This window comes from Phocoena sinus, chromosome 12 (assembly GCF_008692025.1).
Source record: "Phocoena sinus isolate mPhoSin1 chromosome 12, mPhoSin1.pri, whole genome shotgun sequence".
In the NCBI taxonomy this organism is placed as follows: Eukaryota; Metazoa; Chordata; class Mammalia; order Artiodactyla; family Phocoenidae; genus Phocoena; species Phocoena sinus.
The window spans coordinates 88,426,052-88,447,664 of record NC_045774.1 but is presented as its reverse complement, the minus strand read 5'-3'; the positions used below and the strand labels follow the sequence as shown (position 1 = coordinate 88,447,664).

Sequence of the window (21,613 nt, the reverse complement as noted above, 5' to 3'; positions counted from 1 at the left end):
GGTTGGAGCATTTAATCCATTTACATTTAAGGTAGTTATCAATATGAATGTTCCTATTACCATTTTCTTAATTGTCTTGGGTTGTTATTGTAGGTCTTCTCCTTCTCTTGTGTTTCCTGCCTAGAGAAACTCCTTTAGCATCTGTTGTAAAGCAGGTTTGGTGGTGCTGAATTCTCTTAGCTTTTGCTTGCCTGTAAAGGTTTTAATTTCTCTGTAGAAGCTGAATGACATACTTGCTGGGTAGAGTAACCTTGGTTGTAGGTTTTTCCCTTTCATCACTTTAAATATGTACTGTCACTCCCTTCTGGCTTGCAGAGTTCCTGCTGAAAGATCAGCTGTTAACCTTATGGGGATCACTTGTATGTTATTTGTTGTTTTTCCCCTGCTGCTTTTAATATTTTTTCTTTGTATTTAATTTTTGGAAGTTTGATTAATAAGTTTCTTGGCATGTCTCTCCTTGGATTTATCCTGTATGGAACTCTCTGTGCTTCCTGGACTTGATGGAATATTTCCTTTCTTATATTAGGGAAATTTTCAACTATAATCTCTTCAAATATTTTCTCAGTCCCCTTTTTTCCTCCTATACTTCAGGGACCCCTATAATACAAATGTTGGTGTGTTTAATGTCCCAGAGATCTCTGAAACTGTCCTGAATTCTTTTCATTCTTTTTTCATTATTCTGCTCTGTGGTAGTTATTTCCACTACTTTATCTTCCATGTCACTTATTCATTCTTCTGCCTCAGTTATTCTGCTATTGATTCCTTTTAGAGAATTTTAAATTTCATTTATTGTGCTGTTCATCACTGTTTGTTTGCTCTTTAGTTCTTCTAGGTCCTTGTTGAAAGTTTCTTGTATTTTCTCCATTCTATTTCCAAGATTTGGATCATCTTTCCTATTATTACTCTGAATCTTTTTCAGGTAGACTCCCTATTTCCTCTTCATTTGTTGGTCTGGTGGGTTTTTACCTCACTCCTTCAACTGCCGCATATTTCTCTGTCTTCTCATTTTGCTTAACTTACTGTGTTTGGGTTCTCATTTCACAGGCTGCACGTAGGTAGTTCCCATTGTTTTTGGTGTGTGCCCCCAGTGAGATAGTTTTGTTGAGCGGGTTGTGTAGGCTTCCTGATGGAGGGGACTAGTGTCTGTGTTCTGGTGGATAAGGCTGGATTTTGTCTTTCTGGTTGGTAAGAGTGCAACTGGTGGTGTGTCTTGGGGAGTCTGAGAGCTTATTATTTTAGGCAGCCTCTCTGCTGTTGGGTAGGGTGAAGAAATAACAAGTGTAAATATTTATGCACCCAATATAGGAGCACCTCAATACATAAGGCAAATGCTAACAGCCATAAAATGGGAAATTGACAGTAATGCAATAATAGTAGAGGATTTTAACACCCCACTTTCACCAGTGGACAGATCATCCAGAATTAAAATAAATAAGGAAACACAAGATCTAAATGATACATTAAACAAGATGGACTTAATTGATATTTATAGGACATTCCATCCAAAAATAACAGGATACACCTTCTTCTCAAGAACTCATGGAACATTCTCCATGTTAGATCATATCTTGGGTCACAAATCAAGCCTTGTTAAATTTAAGAATAATGAAATCATTTCAAGTATCTTTTCCAACCACAAACCTATGAGACTAGATATAAAAACAGAAAAAAAAAAAACGGTAAAAATTCAAATCTATGGAGACTAAACAATGCAGTACTAAATAAATAAGAGATCAATAAAGAAATCAAAAACCAAATCAAAAAATACCTAGAAACAAATGACAATGAAAACACGGCGACCCAAAACCTATGGGTGCAGCAAAAGCAGTTTTAAGAGCAAGTTTATAGCAATACAATCCTACCTCAAGAAACAAGAAACACCTCAAATAAACTACACAAACTTACACCTAAAGCAATTAGAGAAAGAAGAACAAAAATAAAAACCCCAAAGGGCTTCCCTAGTGGCACAGTGGTTGAGAGTCTTCCTGCCGATGCAGGGGACACAGGTTCGTGCCCCGGTCCGGGAAGATCCCACATGCCATGGAGTGGCTGGGCCCGTGCACCATGGCCACTGAGCCTGCATGTCTGGAGCCTGTGCTCTGCAATGGGAGAGGCCACAACAGTGAGAGGCCCGCATACCGCAAAAACAAAACAACAACAACAACAAAAAAGAACCCCAATGATAGCAGAAGGAGAGACCATAAAAATCAGATCAGAAATAAAAGGAAAAGAAACGAAGGAAACAATAGCAAAGATCAACAAAACTAAAAGCTGATTCTTTAAGAAGATAAATAAATTGATAAACCATTAACCAGACTCATCATGAAAAAAAGGGAAAAGACTCAAATCAACAGAATTAGAAATGAGAAAGGAGAAGTAACAACTGACACTGCAGCAATACAAAGGATCATGAAAGATTACTACCAGCAACTATATGCCAATAAAATGAACAACCTGAGAGAAATGGACAAATTTTTGGAAAAGCACAACCTTCTGAGACTGAATCAGGAAGAAATAGAAAATATTAAGAGACCAAACCCAAGCACTGAAATTGAAACTGTGATTAAAAATCTTCCAACAAACAAAATCCCAGGACCAGACAGTTTCACAGGTGAATTCTATCAAACATTTAGAGAAGAGCTAGCACCTATCCTTCTCAAACTCTTCCAAAATATAGCAGAGGGAGCAACACACCCAAACTCATTCTACAAGGCCATCATCACCCGGATACCAAAACGAGACAAAGATATCACAAAGAAAGAAAACTACAGGCCAATATCACTGATGAACATAGATTCAAAAATCCTCAAGAAAATACTAGCAAACAGAATCCAACAGCACATTAAAAGGATCATACACCATGGAAAAGTGTGGTTTATCCCAGGAATGCAAGGATTCTTCAATATACCAAATTAATCAGTGTGAAAAACCATATTAACAAATTGAAAGATAAAAACCATATGATCATCTCAATAGATGCAGTAAAAGCTTTTGACTAAATTCAAAACCAATTTATGATAAAAACTCTCCAGAAAGTGGGCATAGAGGGAACTTACCTCAACATATTTAAGGCCATATGTGACAAACCCTCAGCCAACCTAAGTGTCCATTGACAGATGAATAGATAAAGAAGATGTGGCACATATATACAATGGAATATTACTGAGCCATGAATAGAAATGAAATTGACTTATTTGTAGTGAGTTGGATGGACCTAGAGTCTCTCATACAGAGTGAAGTAAGTCAGAAAGAGAAAAACAAATACCATATGCTAACACATATATATGGAATGTAAAAAAAAAAAAAAGAAATGATTCTGAAGAACCTAGGGGCAGTACAGGAATAATGATGCAGATTTAGAGAATGGAATTGACAACACGGGGAGGGGGCAGGTTAAGCTGGGATGAAGTGAGAGAGTGGCATGGACTAATATATTCTACCAAATATAAAATAGATAACTCGTGGGAAGCAGCTGCATAGCACAGGGAGATTAGCTTAGTGCTTTTTGACCACCTAGAGGGTGGGATAGGGAGGGTGAGAGGGTGATGGAAGAGGGAGGAGATATGGGGATATATGTATATGTATAGCTGATTCACTTTGTTATAAAGTAGAAACTAACACACCATTGTAAAGCAATTAAACTCCAATAAATATGTTTAAAAAAAAACCCTGAATGCAGAAAATTATAAGACACTGATGAAAGAAATTAAAGATGATACTAACAGATGGAGAGATATACCATGTTCTTGGATTGGAAGAATCAGCATTGTGAATATGCCTATACTATCAAAAGCAATCTACAGATTCAATGCAATCCTTATCAAACTACCAATGGCATTTTCACAGAACTAGAACAAAAAATTTCATAATTTTTATGGACACAAAACACTCTGTATACCCAAAGCAATCTTGAGAAAGAAAAATGGAACTGGAAGAATAAGGTTCCCTGACTTCAGACTATACTACAAAGCTACATTAATCAAGAAAGTATGGTACTAGGACAAAAACAGAAATATAGATCAATGGAACAGAAAAGAAAGCCCAGAGATAAGCCCATGCACATATGGTCACCTTATCTTTGATTAGAGAGGCAAAAATGTACAGTGGAGAAAAGACAGCCTCTTCAATAAGTGGTGCTGGGAAAACCGGATAGCTACATGTAAAAGAATGAAATTAGAACACTCCATAACACCATACACAAAAATAAACTCAAAGTGTATTAAAGACCTAAATATAAGGCCAGACACTATAAAACTCTTAGAGGAAAACATAAGCAGGACACTCTATGACATAAATCACATCATGATCCTTTTTGACCCACCTCCTAGATAAATGGAAGTAAAAAGAAAAATAAACAAATGTGACATAAAGAAACTTAAAAAGTTTTTTACAGCAAAAGAAACCATAAACAAGACGAAAAGACAACCCTCAGAATGGAGAAAATATTTGCAAAAGAAGCAACTGACAAAGGATTAATCTCCAAAATATACAAGCAGCTCATGCAGCTCAATATCAAATAACAAGCAACTCAATCCAAAAATGGGCAGAAGATCTAAACAGACATTTCTGCAAATAAGCTATACAGATTGCCAACAAACATATGAAATGATACTCACTATCACTTATCATTAGAGAAATTCAAGTCAAAACTACAATGAGGTATCACCTCACACCAGTCAGAATGACCATCATCAAAAAATCTACAAACAATAAATGCTGGAGAGCATGTGGAGAAAAGGGAACTCTTGCACTGATGGTGGGAATGTAAGTTGATAGAGCCACTATGGAGAATAATATGAAGGTTCCTTAAAAAATGAAAAATAGAACTACTGTATGACCCAACCATCCCTCTACAGGGCATATACACTGAGAAAAGCATAATTGAAAAAGAGTCATTTATCACAATGTTCATTGCAGCTCCATTTACAATAGCCAGGGCATGGAAGCAACTTAAGAGTCCATTGACAAATGAATGGATGAAGAATATGTGGCACATATGTACAATGGCATATCACTCAGCCATAAAAAGAAATGAAATTGACTTATTTGTAGTGATGTGGATGGACCTAGAGTCTGTCATACTGAGTGAAGTAAGTCAGAAAGAGAAAAACAAATACTGTATGCTAACACACATATATACATAGGATCTAAAAAAAAATGTATATATATATATATATATATATATTTTTTTTTTTTTTTTTTTTTTTGGAGAACCTAGGAGCAGAACAGGAATAATGACACAGATGTAGAGAATGGACTTGAGGACATAGGAAGGGGAAAGAGTAAGCTGGGATGAAGTGAGAGAATGGCATGGACATATATACGCTACCAAATATCAAATAGATAGCTAGTGGTAAGCAGATGCATAGTACAGGGAGATCTGCTTGCTGCTTTGTGACCACCTAGAGGGGTGGGATAGGGAGGGTGGGAGGGATACGCAAGAGGGAGGAGATATGGGGATATATGCATATGTATAGCTGATTCACTTTGTTATACAACAGAAACTAACACACCATTGTAAAATAATTATAGTCCAATAAAGATGTTAAAAAATAAGTAAATTAAAAAACAAATTTTAAAAAGAGAAAGGAATAGAAATCTTTCCTTCACCTGAAATTTGGGAGAGTTGGGGACAGAACAGAAAGGAATATAAATGTCTTCACTTCATTATCTTGAAACAAACAATTAGAAATGAGAATAAGGAACACAGTCAAAAGATTTCACTTGAAAGTGATTGCTTGGATATAGGAAATGTGTGATAGCGAGAAGTCCAAAACCCTTCTCACCCCTTTCAGTATTTCTGCCACAGATGCATTCTTTATGCTACAGATTCATAAAAACCCAATTTAACTATTTTTCAAAACATGTAGGAAAATTAACTGTGAATTAGTAAATGTAAAATTTGGAGACCTGATCCAAGTCTCAGGTTATATTATCTTTGGTTTATCACCTGCCTTCTTTTAATCTCAGTTCCAGATTCTGGGTACAGGGAACACATTGGAAAACAATTTATAAGTGTCCTCTCTAAAATTTTGACTGTTCCAGATAATTTGTTTTTAAATTAATTTATTTGAAACACTATGTTGTAATTGCTATTTTCCCTAATTTTTACCTAAGAATCTGAGACCAAACTTGTTCAAGGCCATAAAGCTGCACAGTTGCAGACAACTAGACTGATCACTTTCCAAGGCTCAAAAGTCATGAACCTACTCTTTTTGTTTTATTGACCCCTGGCAATGTTGACCATCACCACGTTGGATTCAGTGAACTTAATTCATGGCTGTTTCTTCTCAATATCCTTTGTAGATATCTTTGATATTTATCCTTAAATGTCAATATTTTTCAGGTTGTTTATTCAGCCTTCTGTTCTTATGTTAAATATGATCCTTGCATGAATTACTTATTCTCTTTTTCTTCAACTGTCTCATATGCCTCTATGTCCCAGATTAATAATTATATCCCAGAATTCTCTGATATGCCCAAGATTTAAATATCTAAGTTCTATCTCTCTGTGAATATTTCTAGAAATTCTGATCCAAATGTCTCTATATTTATTATATTTTCCCCCTCAAACCACCTCCTGTCTTTCCTGGTTCCCCATTTTCTAGTTGCCACCATCTGAAGTCTCACGGTTTCTGGTCTCAGTTGCTACAATTACATGCTAACTTGTCTCCCTGCATTCTATCTTTTCTAATCAAACTTCTACAATGAGTAAATTTTCTAGACTATAAACTTTATCCTGGTATAACCTACTAAAATATTTTAATGCTTTGGCATAAATTTTAGTATATGTTTTATATTCTTTAGATTATTATATAAACCTTGTACTTTCTGACTACTGCTTCACTTTTTGGTCACCTCCTAGTTCATCCCCAAGATATTTGTTAATATGTCTCAAGACATTAACTTAGTTCCTAAATGTATTTTGATTGTTTCTTTTTCTGTACCACAACATAAGTGTTGTTATATTTCACTTAACATAATGCACTCCAAGTCCATCCATGTTGTTGCAAATGACATTATTTCATTCTTTTTTATGGCTGAGTAATATTCCACTGTATATATATCACATCTTCTTTATCTTTCATCTGTTGATGGACACTTAAGTTGCTTGATAATTGTAAATAATGCTGCTGTGCAATTCCACTCCTGGGTATATATCCAAAAAAACATAAAAAACACTAATTCAAAAAGATACATGCATACCAATGTTCACGGTTAGCTATTAAACATCTTATACATGCAAATAACTATGTTATACACTACAGGGATTATAAATTCACAGAAGAGAGTAATATTTTTTTAATGGAAAGAGTATGGGCTTTCAAATCCAGCAAGCTGAATTCTGTCTTAGCCGATTACCAACTGCGTTGACTACAAACACTTTGTTTTGTTTTTTTTTTTTAACTTTGTCTTTAAATTTCTGTGTCTTCATTTATAAAGAGAGATGGTAATATTGGTGCTATACATTTCTCAGATTGTATGGGACAAATAAGATCATCTTTGTGACAGCTTTTAAAATCAGTGAAGCTCAATGAAGTTGAAGAGTAAGGTTTTATCCGTTTTGAGTTTGAAATGCAAGAAAAAAATTGGGATATGAGGGATACAGAAGGAAATCCCTAGTAACCCTCTTGGCAATGAATGGTTTCAAGTTCTTATTTTCCAATGGAAAGACCATTTCTATTTGGCTTCAGACCTGTGAAATATAGACCCTTCATGTAGGTCTATATTTTGAATTGATATTTTCAGCATCGACTAACACAAACACATATACCACACACACAAAATGAGGATGTGCTGCTTCAAATTTCCTTTTCTCAGTTAGTAGATTATTAATACTACTTTATGACTACTATATGACTACTTTATATTTTTCTTTCTTAAATAGTTTCTATTGTCAAGGAGTGGTGGCATATATGTGCTGAGGTGTCCTGGGCCCTAGAGCTAAAAATACAGAAGATAATTTGAATTTTAAATGAGTTGTCTCTTTCTGAAGGCAAGCTAGCATCTCGGAATATTTTATTCTGATGGCAATGTCCATCATCCTTGGCCTCTGCACTGAAACCCTCAAATCTCTTCTCTCTTCACTGCAATACAGCTTCCTCCTGTGGTAATTTTCCTTTTTTTCCCTAATCGAACACATATTTTATTTTATTCTTTATGCTCTCTAATTTTTTCAAAACATATTATGTTGTCTACAGTCTAATCCTTTCCAAACTGAATTGCTGGAATTTAAGGTTCAGGAGTCTGTGTCACTGCTACAGTTATTTCTGATTCCAAAATTCTCATTCCTGTTTCTCAACTCTGAGTTCCATACCTCATTTTGTACTTCTTTGTCTCCATTATTTGAGTATTTTTCTGTATTTATTCTATTTTTAGTTAATTTCAACTGCTTTTATCAGTTTTTATTTCTTCCTATCCATTTTAAAATTCATTTTTATAACAGTATAATAAACACTTTTCTTTTGAATACATATGTTTTGTAGAGTTTAAAATATTCCATCAACATAACATACTTTAACTATAAAAAAGAGCTAAAACAAGGCTGAATTACCATTTTTTCATAAAAGTATAGACTCTAGCAATGAAATTAAACAGATAATTAAATTACTCATATGTTTCCCATGTGCAAACATTAAAATTCAATCTTTCTATTTAAAAACTTAAAAATTGGAAATATTTTTGTTACCCTTAAAGAAGGAAGATGTAGCAGGTATACAGTGGGGTGAAGCCAATGTAGAAGGCATGGTTTTGCTGCTTAAGAGGAGTTGCAGTGCAGTTATTCTCTCCAGGAAGACAGAGTAAAGATTGGCACAGTATGGCACATGGGCCAAAGTCTACTTGCTGTCAATTTTACTACTGTCCATGAGCTAAGAATTAGTTTTACATTTTTAAAGAGTTGAAGAAAAAATAAAAATAGAATACCATTTCTGACACATGGAAATTACATAAAATTCAAATGTCATTATCATTCCAGTTTCATTTCTAGGAATATATCAATAGAAATAAAGACATATCTACACAAAACTTATACATGAATGTCCATAGCCCCAAAGTAATTGAGGAATGTAATAAACAAATGTGGTATATACATGCAATGGAATATTTTTTCAAGAATAAAAATGATTGAACTATTGATACATACTACAACACAAATGAATCTTGAGAACATTATTCTAAGTGAAAAATGCCCGGACACAAAAGATCACATATTTTATGGTTTCATTATATGAAATATCCAGAATGGGTAATCATTAGAGATAGAAAATAGATCAGTGGTTACCAGGAGGTTGAAGGGAAGAAAAATCGGGGTAATGAACATGTTCTGGAATTAAATAGTAATGAAGAATTCATGACATTGTGAATTTACTCTAAATGATTTTATTGTACACTTTAGAAGAGTGAATATTATGGTATGTGAATTATATCTTAAGAAAAAAAGTTACATAGATTTCATTTCTTTGTTAGTTTTCAGTACTTTTGTCTGTGAAATGTTGAGGGGAATATAAATAGGGGAATCAATAGACACAGGCTGGTAGATACATAGACACAGAGATACATAGATAGGTAAAGAGATAGAGGAATAGAGATAATGCGGATATTTCAAATCTTGCCTCCGGTGTTAAGGACTTCTTGAAACTGATTTGGGGTTGTGTAACCTGTTGGCACAATTTTTGTTCATTATCTCTCCTAATAATTACTTCTACACCCTTCCTTTTGGGGAATCCAAATACCTGCTTGTTTACACATTATTTTATCCTTATATATCTCACAATATATGTGTATTTCCCAACTCATTCAACTGTTTGAGCTTCATTCTATATTACATATTACCTCTGCCTTCATCTGTTTCATTTAGTGTTATAGTTCTATAGTCAGTTTTTCACTTACTTTTTCTCAATTTTAGAAATTTTACTCAGTTTCTTATCGCTTCTTCATCTTGCCATTATTCCCTTGAACAGAAAAAGCATACTTTTCTCAAGTTGTCTGTTTTCTTTATGTCTACGGTTATTTATGAACCTGTTATATTATTTTTAAAATTGTTTGTAGAAATTATGTGAGGCATGAGATGAAGTTATCTTTCTTCCAATTTCACATGTTTGCTTCTTCAGTCCATTCAACTCAGTAGTAGTCCAGTATCACCAGAATCTAATTTCAACATTTGAGATACTTTAAAATGGGCCCATAATCATTGTCTATCTATAGTCTTATCTATTTCCAAGTCGCTGTTTCTCTTAAGTCGTGGTCCCTTTGCGGTTTCAGCCCATGTAAACAAAGAAGTTTATTGTGCAACCTCCTTTATTCAGTGCCAGATGGTGGCTTTTCCCTCAGTCCTCTGAGGCTGTCTGAAGTGCTGTTTAGTTTCTTAACCTTACGAGCAACTTGTTCAAAATTGGCAGATGTACCAAGTGAACACCATGGCTTATCACTCTGGATATCCGTCCTCTTCCATACTTTGGTTCGGTGAAAAACACTGCCATTTTACCTCTCATTTGTTTTAAAACATATTTAATTTTTTTTTCAACCATTTGAGGTGTTCTAAAGAAAGGTGATCTACAAGCAGCCCCTTATTCCTAAAATGTGACTTTCTCTGGTGGAAGTGAAACTATCCCAATTTCAGTTTCATAAGAATAGTATCATGCTACCTACTGCAGCTTGCTTCTCACATAACAATCTATCCTGCTGAGTTGATCATATCCTGATCCAAACCTTTATTTTTAACATGTCTGCATAGTAGCCTATGATGTGCATGCCTCACTGTTTATTCAACTATAGCCTTCTTGATAGATATTTCAGTGCCGTTTTTGTCTTTACAATTATTCCTGAAATAAACGTCACTGAACATAAATCTATGCCTGAGTATATCTAATTGCTATGAAATTGAGTTTAAGAAGAAAGGATTTTTGGTTAATTCATATATGATCTTTCAATTATTATCTATAATGAATCTGTTCTTATACAGAGAAGAAATATAGTCTAATATTTTTAACTAGTCAATGATCTTATTCTTGCTGAAATCAGATTGGAAGTGCTCAGGAACTGGGCAAGTATACTATATCTGCATCATAGTGTCTAATTAAGTGTCTAATTAAGTATAAGCTCCATGTTGTACACAGTGCATAAGAAAATTTGATGATAGTTTTAGTTAATGGCAATGGTACATATTTTGTGTGAATATTTAACTATTATTCTTAAAGTGTTTACAAATATAAATGTATTTATTATATTCCATTTCTAATGTTTAAATTTTAATAGAAAGCATGAGAAAAATCAGAAAACAGAGTATAAATTTACCTCTCTTGAGTATTCCCTCTTCCAGATTCCTAGTAAATCAACCATCATGAGGTGTGTCTTTCAACTATGGCTACTTCTTACCATCATTAAAACAACTATTTTCAGTTAATAGCAACAAAAAATAACATAAGCATTCACGGAATATTTTAAGACAAATTGTGACTTTATAAAAACAACAAACCCATGTAGAGTATTTCACACTCTACAACGTTTCTCAAATTTTGAGTACATTTATTCCTATTTTCCTGATTCCTGTTACACTTTTACAAATTCTTCACTAAACTGTGTCACCAAATAGTTGGAACAACTAGCTTTGGTGCTATTAATATTGAAAATAGATTAAATGAAATATAATAAGCCTTAGCTGTGGAAAGAAAAATTCCAGATACAATGTGTATTGGCTTGAATTGTATGCAGGGAAATGGAAGAGAAAAAGCAAACATCATTTTAGTGCAATCTTCTAAAAATAGGAAACCTCCTTTTACCTGCAAGAACTATTTTTGTAACAAGACAATGATGGTGCTATAAAATAATTACAGGGACATTTTCCTAATATGAGTGACTCAGATTAGAGAACAGCTAAATGAGTCAATTACCAAAGAACCCCACTGTGAAAGGTTAGATTTTTATAAACTTATAACACACACATATACATACTCACACTCCCAGAATCAGTTGTAAAGTAGAAACGAATTGTAACCCTACAATGAAAGGTGCATGGGGCTTATTATCATCTAGAATAAAGGAAGCCAATTTTTAAAGTACTAAACTGCATAGGACCAAAAGGGGACTTAATCATACAGGGAAATAATTGCCTGATGTTAAATTCTATGACTTTAGGTAGTGAGTGAAAGTTCTAAGAATTTCTTATAATTTCTATGAATAGGACAGTTTAATAAACTGGAATCTACCAATTAAAAAGATCAGAAAATAACTACAAGATGTATTGCTACAATATTACCAAAATGTATCAATATAAACCCAAAATAGTTTCAATATGCTAAAAGTGGCCTATTTCCTCTCATTTAAACACTATAAAAATAGTGGTAATCTGAGGAACTACAGAGCTACATTTTAATACATGCGACCAAGAGAATAAAGCAACAGAATGAAGGACTTACCAAAAAGTAGCAAGGCTATAGAAATCTGTAAGACATTTATCACAAGAAACTAGGGACAAAAGTATTCATAGATTTTCTATTATCATTTATTTAAAAAAAAATAACTTTTGTGTAGCTAATAATTGTGTCAGAAATGAGGAATGAATTTTAAGACAATGAAATTCACCAAATGATAAAATCTCCTCCCATAATTTTTCCAATGATTTCAATATATTAAGTAGCAAATCTCTCTTATCTTGTGCAAGTTTCAACTATGCTCCCTCCTCAGGAAAATTCCCAAAGACAATGAATAATTTAGTCATAATTCTAATTAAAAATTTAGTAGGACCCCTGCAGCCTGTGAAATTTACAAGGCAATGTCGCTAATTATTTGTTACTTCAACCTGTGGTCTGAAACAGTTCTAGGCAGCTTCAGGAAAGTATGTGTAGAATTAGCAATCCAGACCAAACCAGTTTCTCAAAAACACTACTGAGATATCACTGATTTCATAGTTATTGGCTCCTAAGCCCTTTTCTAATTGCCTTTACAGTTTATATCCTCCCTCTTTGCAGAAAAGTACATAAAATATAATTGTGGATTATCCATAGCTAACCCGTTAAATAATCTTCATGATATCCATGCAATATAAAATAATTCTTGTATTAATAACTGATCTTCTTTGGGGACTAAAACTTAACTTTTCCATTTTTAATGCTTTAATTTCAAGTTATTCATCACAAAGTCTGGTATGTTATCCATGATAATGGAGTCAAGCAGAAACACAAAGTATTCCAAATATAAAACTCTACAATGCTGGATGTGTATTTGTATATATTTGGTGAAGCCCAGCACTGAAGTATATTACCTTAGTTTTGCATGAGGAAATTTCTGGTACTAAAAAAGAAACAGTGTCATATGCATGGAAAAAAAAAAAAAAAAAAAGCAAAACTCACCACCAACCCCACCAGGGCAAAACTGAAAGAAATAATTTGTCCTCATTCATAGATGCATTGTTCATGAAAGTTTAAAATCTAAAAAATTCCACCAAATCAAATTAAAATATTTTCCTTTAAAAATATTTCTTGAGACTGTAATTTTATACATGACTGCAAGTATTTTTTAAAAGATTTAGAGAAAAGTTATTCAATGATTTTTAAAATATTATTCAGATAAAAAGTTGTTTTAATTTACTTCACATTTGCTTTACAAAGAAGTATTATACACTATGAACATTGTGCACTAACAGAATTGTATCAACTTGGAACATAGTAATATAGTATCAGAAGCTATATGTTGATAGAAATCAGTCATAATCACCAAAGATCAGTTTACCTTTTGACATAAATCTTATAGACGAAGCAAAGGGCAAACTGACTTTTAAGGAACTATCTTGCTCTCACGTACAACACCAATAGTCATGGAATTTCACATTAAATACCACAACTGAGTTGATAATTTACTTGTTGGAATGTTGTGGTTTTTACTAAAATAATCCTAAGGTAAATCTGTCTGTTAACTCACAGAAGCTAAATTGAGTTATAGGAAATCTTTGTCCAGCCTCAGCCTTTTAAAAATAAGAATGTTAGTGCCTTGGAAACCCTGCTTGAAATTAGCTGATACAGAAAAGATACACTCACTAACCACTCTGAAATTCTTTTCCAGTGCAATTCTGAGTTTTCAGTCCTAAACTTACACAAAGGGGCAGATGTAAGGGGCAGATGCTAAAAAGAATTTTAACTATACTTCAATTAAAAAGTAAGCAAATAAATGAATAAATGAATGAATACATACATACATACATATTAACTAAAAACTATTATTTGGAGATTCCCAAAGCCTATACTATTGACCATTCTACTACTTGAAAAGGAGAAAATAAACTAGAAGGTCACACCTACATTTTAATACTAGTTATCTTTGAGTTGCTAAAATAACATGTATAATGCTTACATTTTCCTTAAGCCTTAAGATATTCTACATGTCTATTAAAACATGCATTATTTTATATTTCTAATGTGGCATTCAAATAGAGAAGGATATAGCTGAACAGATCATAAGGGCAAAAAATAATACTTTCTTTAGTCAATTGAACAACATAATTGATTAAATACAGTCACAGCATTTTACAAAATGCACAGCATTTTACAACATACCTTATATGTTGAATGTCAGAGGTTTGTCACTGACCACCCCTTTATTACAAAGAAGAATAATTTTCTGTCATCAACTATGCAGATCAGACCACATCTAAAATACTGTTTCCAATTTTGGTCTTTAAATATTTATTTAGGAGAAATTAAAGAATATATGGGTGAGGTAGGTGATAGTGACCTTCAGAGGTCTATCTTAAAAGTATGCCAAACAGGGAATTCCCTGGGGGTCTAGTGGTTAGGATTCTGGGACTTCACTGATGAGGCCTGGGTTTGATCCCTGGTCAGGGAACTAAGATCCTGCAAGCCTTGTGGTGCAGCCAAAGAGCAAAAAAAAGTATGCCAAACAAGACTTATTGAAAATATTTTGATACTGAATTATGTTAAAAGAGTATAAAGTCTTTAATATCACCATGATGACTTAGAAGACACAGAATGTATTACATATGTTATGAGAACATAAAAAATACAATGTGGTCAAAAGATCAAATTTGTGTGTTGTTTTGTTTAAGAAAGCAGTGTAAGCCCTAAAGCCAAAAAAAGAAAACTTTATGGTTTTATATAAGGGATATTAATTTGAATTGAAATTACCCCCACAATAATTTTCAGATTTATGATGAGAATAATAAAGGAGCAGAGAGAAATTTGCTTGCCAGGATTCTTGCAGATTTTATCATGTTAGTTTATAGGCTAGAATAGATAATCTCATCCTATCTTAAAATACTTTGCTGCTGTGATAGTCTTACTGCTTGTTATATTATAAAAAATATTAAGCTTCATTGATTTTTTTCATGTCTCTGATTCTTCTGGAACATGCTTCCTGGAAAAGATGATGTTCTGTAGAACTACAAAATATTTAGCATCAGTTAATGAAACAGGGAGAACTTCTAGTTACTCTAGTTACTTCACTCTCCAAAATACAAATCAGAAAAATAGAATATAAATCAAGATAGAACAGGAGGAGGGGACCTTGAAGATGGCGGAAGAGTAAGACGCGGAGATCGCCTTCCTCCCCACGGATACACCAGAAATACATCCACACGTGGAACAACTCCTACAGAACTCCTACTGAAGGCTGGCAGAAGACCTCAGACCTCCCAAAAGGCAAGAAACTCCCCACGTAACTGGGTAGGGCAAAAGAAAAAACAGAGACAAAAGAATAAGGACGGCACCTGCACCAGTGGGAGGGAGCTGTGAAGGAGGAAAAGTTTCCACACACTAGGAAGCCCCTCCACGGGCGGAGACTGCGGGAGGCAGAGGGGGGAGTTTCGGGACCGCGGAGTAGTGCACAGCGAAGGGTGCGGAGGGCAAAGCGGGGAGATTCCTGCACAGACGATCGGTGCCGACCAGCACTCACCAACCCGAGAGGCTTGTCTGCTCACCCGCCGGGGCGGGCGGGGCTGCGAGCTGAGGCTCGGGTTTTGGTTTTGGACGGAGCTCAGGGAGAGGACTGGGGTTGGCGGCTTGAACATAGCCTAAAGGGGTTAGTGCACCACGACTAGCCGGGAGGGAGTTCGGGGAAAAGCCTGCGCCAGCCGAAGAGGCAAGAGACTTTTTCTTCCCTCTTTGTTTCCTGGTGCGCGAGGAGAGGGGTTTAAGAGCGCTGCTTAAAGGATCTCCAGAGAAGGGCGCGAGCCGCGGCTAAAAGCGCGAACCCCAGAGACGGGCGCGAGTCGCGGCTAAAAGCGCGAACCCCAGAGACGGGCGCGAGCCGCGGCTAAAACCGCGGACCCAAGAGCCGGGCGGGAGACGCTAAGGCTGCTGCTGCCGCCACCAAGGGGCCTGTGTGCGAGCACAGGTCACTCTCCACACCCCTCTTCCGCGGAGCCTGTGCAGCCCGCCACTGCCAGGTTCCCGGGATCCAGGGACAACTTCCCCAGGACAACGCACGGTGGGCCTCAGGCTGGTGCAACGTCACGCCGGCCTCTGCCGCAACATCACGCTGCCTCTGCCGCCGCAGGCCCGCCCCGCACGCAGTGCCCCTCCTTCCCCCATTCCCCAACCCCCGGCCTGAGTGAGCCCGAGGCCCCGAATCAGCGACTCCTTTAACCCCGTCCTGTCTGAGCGAAAAAACAGACGCCCTCCAGCGACCTACACGCAGAGGCAGGGCCAAATCCAAAGCTGAGCTCCTGTGAGCTGTGAGAACAAAGAAGAGAAAGGGAAATCTCTCCCAGCAGCCACAGAAGCAGCGGATTAAAGCTCCACAATCAACTTGATATACCCTGCATCTGTGGAATACCTGAATAGACAAGGAATGATCCCAAATTGAAGAGGTGGAATTTAGGAGCGAGATCTATGATTTTTTTCCCTTTTCCTCTTTTTGTGAATGTGTACGTGTATGCTTCTGTGTGAGATCTTGTCTGTATACTCTTGCTTCCACCATTTGTCCTAGGGCTCTATCCGTCCATGACTTTTTTTTAAAAATTCTTTTTCTTAATAATTAAGTTTAATTGTAATAACTTTATTATACTTTACCTTCGTTCTTTCTTTCTTTCCTCCCTTCCTTCCCTCCTTTAGACAACGAATCACCCCAAATTGAGGAGGTGGTCTCAGGGAGCAGGATTTATGATTTTTCCCCCTTTACCTCTTTTTGTGAAGGTGTATGTGTATGCTTCTGTGTAAGATTTTCTCTGTATAGCTTTGCTTCCAACATTTGTCCTAAGGTTCTATCCGTCCCTTTTTTTTTTTCTAAATATTTTTTAATTCAATAACTATATTATACTTTATTTTATTTTTACTGTATCATCTTTCTTTCTGTCTTTTTCCTTCTTTCCCTCCTTCCTTCCTTCCTCCCTCCCTCCCTCCCTCCCTCCTTTCTTTCCTTCTTTGCTTCTTTCTTCCTTCCTTCCTTTCCTCCTTTCCTTCTTTCTTTACTCATACTTCTACTAATTCTCCCTACTTTTTCTCCCTTTTATTCTGAGCTGTGTGGATGAAAGGCTCTTGGTGCTCCAGCCAGGAGTCAGGGCTCTGCCTCTGAGGTAGGAGAGCCAACTTCAGGACACTGGTCAACAAGAGACCTCCCAGCTCCACATAATATTGAACGGTGGAAATATCCCAGAGACCTCCATCTTAACACCAGCACCCAGCTTCACTCAACGACCAGCAAGCCACAGTGCTGGACAACCTATGCCAAACAACTAGCAAAACAGGAACACAACCCCACCCATTAGCAGAGAGGCTGCCTAAAATCATAATAAGGCCACAGACACCCCAAAACACACCACCAGACATGAACCTGCCCACTAGAGAGACAAGATCCAGCCTCATCCAGCACAACACAGGCACTAGTCCCCTCCACCAGGAAGCCTACACAACCCACTGAAACAACCTTAGCCACTGGAGACAGACATCAAAAACAACGGGAACTACGAAAGTGCAGCCTGCAAAAAGGAGACCCCAAACACAGTAAGATAAGCAAAATGAGAAGACAGAAAAACACACAGCAGATGAAGGAGCAAGATAAAAACCCACCAGACCTAACAAATGAAGAGGAAATAGGCAATCTACCTGAAAAAGAATTCAGAATAATGATAGTAAGGATGATCCGAAATCTTGGAAGTAGAATGGACAAAATGCAAGAAACAGTTAACAAGGACCTACAAGAACTAAAGATGAAACAAGCAACGATGAACAATGCAATAAATGAAATTAAAATCACTCTAGATAGGATCAATAGCAGAATAACTGAGGCAGAAGAACGGATAAGTGACCTGGAAGATAAAGTAGTGGAAATAACTACTGCAGAGCAGAATAAAGAAAAAAGAATGAAAAGAACTGAGGACAGTCTCAGAGACCTCTGGGACAACATGAAACGCACCAACATTCGAATTATAGGGGTTCCAGAAGAAGAAGAAAGAAAGAAAGGGACTGAGAAAATATTTGAAGAGATTATAGTTGAAAACTTCCCTAATATGGGAAAGGAAATAGTTACTCAAGTCCAGGAAGCACAGAGGGTCCCATACAGGATAAATACAAGGAGAAACACGCCAAGACACATATTAATCAAACTGTCAAAAATTAAATACAAAGAAAGCATATTAAAAGCAGCAAGGGAAAACCAACAAATAACACACAAGGGAATCCCCATAAGGTTAACAGCTGATCTCTCAGCAGAAACCCTACAAGCCAGAAGGGAGTGGCAGGACATACTGAAAGTGATGAAGGAGAATAGCCTGCAACCAAGACTACTCTACCCAGCAAGGATCTCATTCACATTTGATGGAGAAATTAAAACCTTTACAGACAAGCAAAAGCTGAGAGAGTTCAGCACCACCAAACCAGCTTTACAACAAATGCTAAAGGAACTTCTCTAGACACGAAACACAAGAGAAGGAAATGACCTATAGTAGCGAACCCAAAACAATATATAAAATGGAAATAGGAACATACATATCGATAATTACCTTAAATGTAAATGGACTAAATGCTCCCACCAAAAGACACAGATTGGCTGAATGGATACAAAAACAAGACCCTTATATATGCTGTCTACAAGAGACCCACTTCAGAACTAGAGACACATACAGACTGAAAGTAAGGGGATGGAAAAAGATATTCCATGCAAATGGAAACCAAAAGAAAGCTGGAGTAGCAATTCTCATATCAGACAAAATAGACTTTAAAATAAGGACTATTAAAAGGGACAAAGAAGGACACTACATAATGATCAAGGGATCGATCCAAGAAGAAGATATAACAATTGTAAATATTTATGCACCCAACATAGGAGCACCTCAATACATAAGGCAAATACTGACAACCATAAAAGGGGAGATCAACAGTAACACATTCATAGTAGGGGACTTTAACACCCCACTTTCACCCATGGACAGATCATCCAAAATGAAAATAAATAAGGAAACACAAGCTTTAAATGATACATTAAACAAGATGGACTTAATTGATATTTATAGGACACTCCATCCAAAAACAACAGAATACACATTTTTCTCAAGTGCTCATGGAACATTCTCCAGGATAGATCATATCTTGGGTCACAAATCAAGCCTTGGTAAATTTAAGAAAACTGAAATTGTATCAAGTATCTTTTCCGACCACAACGCCATGAGACTAGATATCAATTACAGGAAAAGATCTTTAAAAAATACAAACACATGGAGGCTAAACAATACACTACTTAATAATGAAGTGATCACTGAAGAAATCAAAGAGGAAATAAAAAAATACCTAGAAACAAATGACAATGGAGACACAACGACCCAAAACCTATGGGATGCAGCAAAAGCAGTTCTAAGGGGGAAGTTTATAGCAATACAAGCCCACCTTAAGAAGCAGGAAACATCTCGAATAAACAACCTAACCTTGCACCTCAAGCAATTAGAGAAAGAAGAACAAAAAAACCCCAAAGCTAGCAGAAGGAAAGAAATCATAAAAATCAGATCAGAAATAAATGAAAAAGAAATGAAGGAAACAATAGCAAAGATCAATAAAACAAAAAGCTGGTTCTTTGAGAAGATAAACAAAATAGATAAACCACTAGCCAGACTCATGAAGAAAAAAAGGGAGAAGACTCAAATCAATAGAATTAGAAATGAAAAAGGAGAAGTAACAACTGACACTGCAGAAATAAAAAAAATCATGAGAGATTACTACAAGCAACTCTATGCCAATAAAGTGGACAATCTGGAAGAAATGGACAAATTCTTAGAAATGCACAACCTGCCAAGACTGAATCAGGAAGAAATAGAAAATATGAACAGACCAATCACAAGCACTGAAATTGAAACTGTGATTAAAAACCTTCCAACAAACAAAAGCCCAGGACCAGATGGCTTCACAGGTTAATTCTATCAAACGTTTAGAGAAGAGCTAACACCTATCCTTCTCGAACTCTTCCAAAATATAGCAGAGGGAGGAACACTCCCAAATTCCTTCTACGAAGCCACCATCACCTTGATACCAAAACCAGACAAGGATGTCACAAAGAAAGAAAACTACAGGCCAATATCACTGATGAACATAGATGCAAAAATCCTCAACAAAATACTAGCAAACAGAATCCAAAAGCACATTAAAAGGATCATACACCATGATCAAGTGGGGTTTATTCCAGGAATGCAAGGATTCTTCAATATACGTGAATCTATCAATGTGATAAACCATATTAACAAATTGAAGGAGAAAAACCATATGATCATCTCAATAGATGCAGAGAAAGCTTTCGACAAAATTCAACACCCATTTATGATAAAAACCCTCCAGAAAGTAGGCATAGAGGGAACTTTCCTAAACATAATAAAAGCCATATATGACAAGCCCACAGCAAACATCATCCTCAATGGTGAAAAACTGAAAGCATTTCCACTAAGATCAGGAACAAGACAAGGTTGCCCACTCTCACCACTCTTATTCAACATAGTTTTGGAAGTTTTAGCCACAGCAATCAGAGAAGAAAAGGAAATAAAAGGAATCCAAATCGGAAAAGAAGAAGTAAAGCTGTCACTGTTTGCAGATGACATGATACTATACATAGAGAATCCTAAAGATGCTACCAGAAAACTACTAGAGCTAATCAATGAATTTGGTAAAGTAGCAGGATACAAAATTAATGCACAGAAATCTCTGGCATTCCTATATACTAATGATGAAAAATCTGAAAGTGAAATCAAGTAAACACTCCCATTTACCATTGCAACAAAAAGAATAAAATATCTAGGAATAAACCTACCTAAGGATACGAAAGACCTGTATGCAGAAAATTATAAGACACTGATGAAAGAAATTAAAGATGATACAAATAGATGGAGAGATATACCATGTTCTTGGATGGGAAGAATCAACATTGTGAAAATGACTCTACTACCCAAAGCAATCTACAGATTCAATGCAATCCCTATCAAACTACCACTGGCATTTTTCACAGAACTAGAACAAAAAATTTCGCAATTTGTATGGAAACACAAAAGACCCCGAATAGCCAAAGCAATCTTGAGAACGAAAAAAGGAGCTGGAGGAATAAGGCTCCCTGACTTTAGACTATATTACAAAGCAACAGTAATCAAGACAGTATGGTACTGGCACAAAAACAGAAAGATAGATCAGTGGAA

The 21,613-nt window shown here is 36.0% G+C and overlaps 1 protein-coding gene across 1 annotated transcript in view; it reads right to left on the bottom strand.

Annotated features, from left to right (window-relative positions):
* Positions 1–21,613, bottom strand: part of EYS (eyes shut homolog) — a 1,696,347-nt gene that overhangs the window by 1,420,821 nt on the left and 253,913 nt on the right. The window contains 1 exon segment of the mRNA XM_032651890.1: positions 13,588–13,597. Coding sequence (XP_032507781.1) covers positions 13,588–13,597 — 10 coding nt within the window.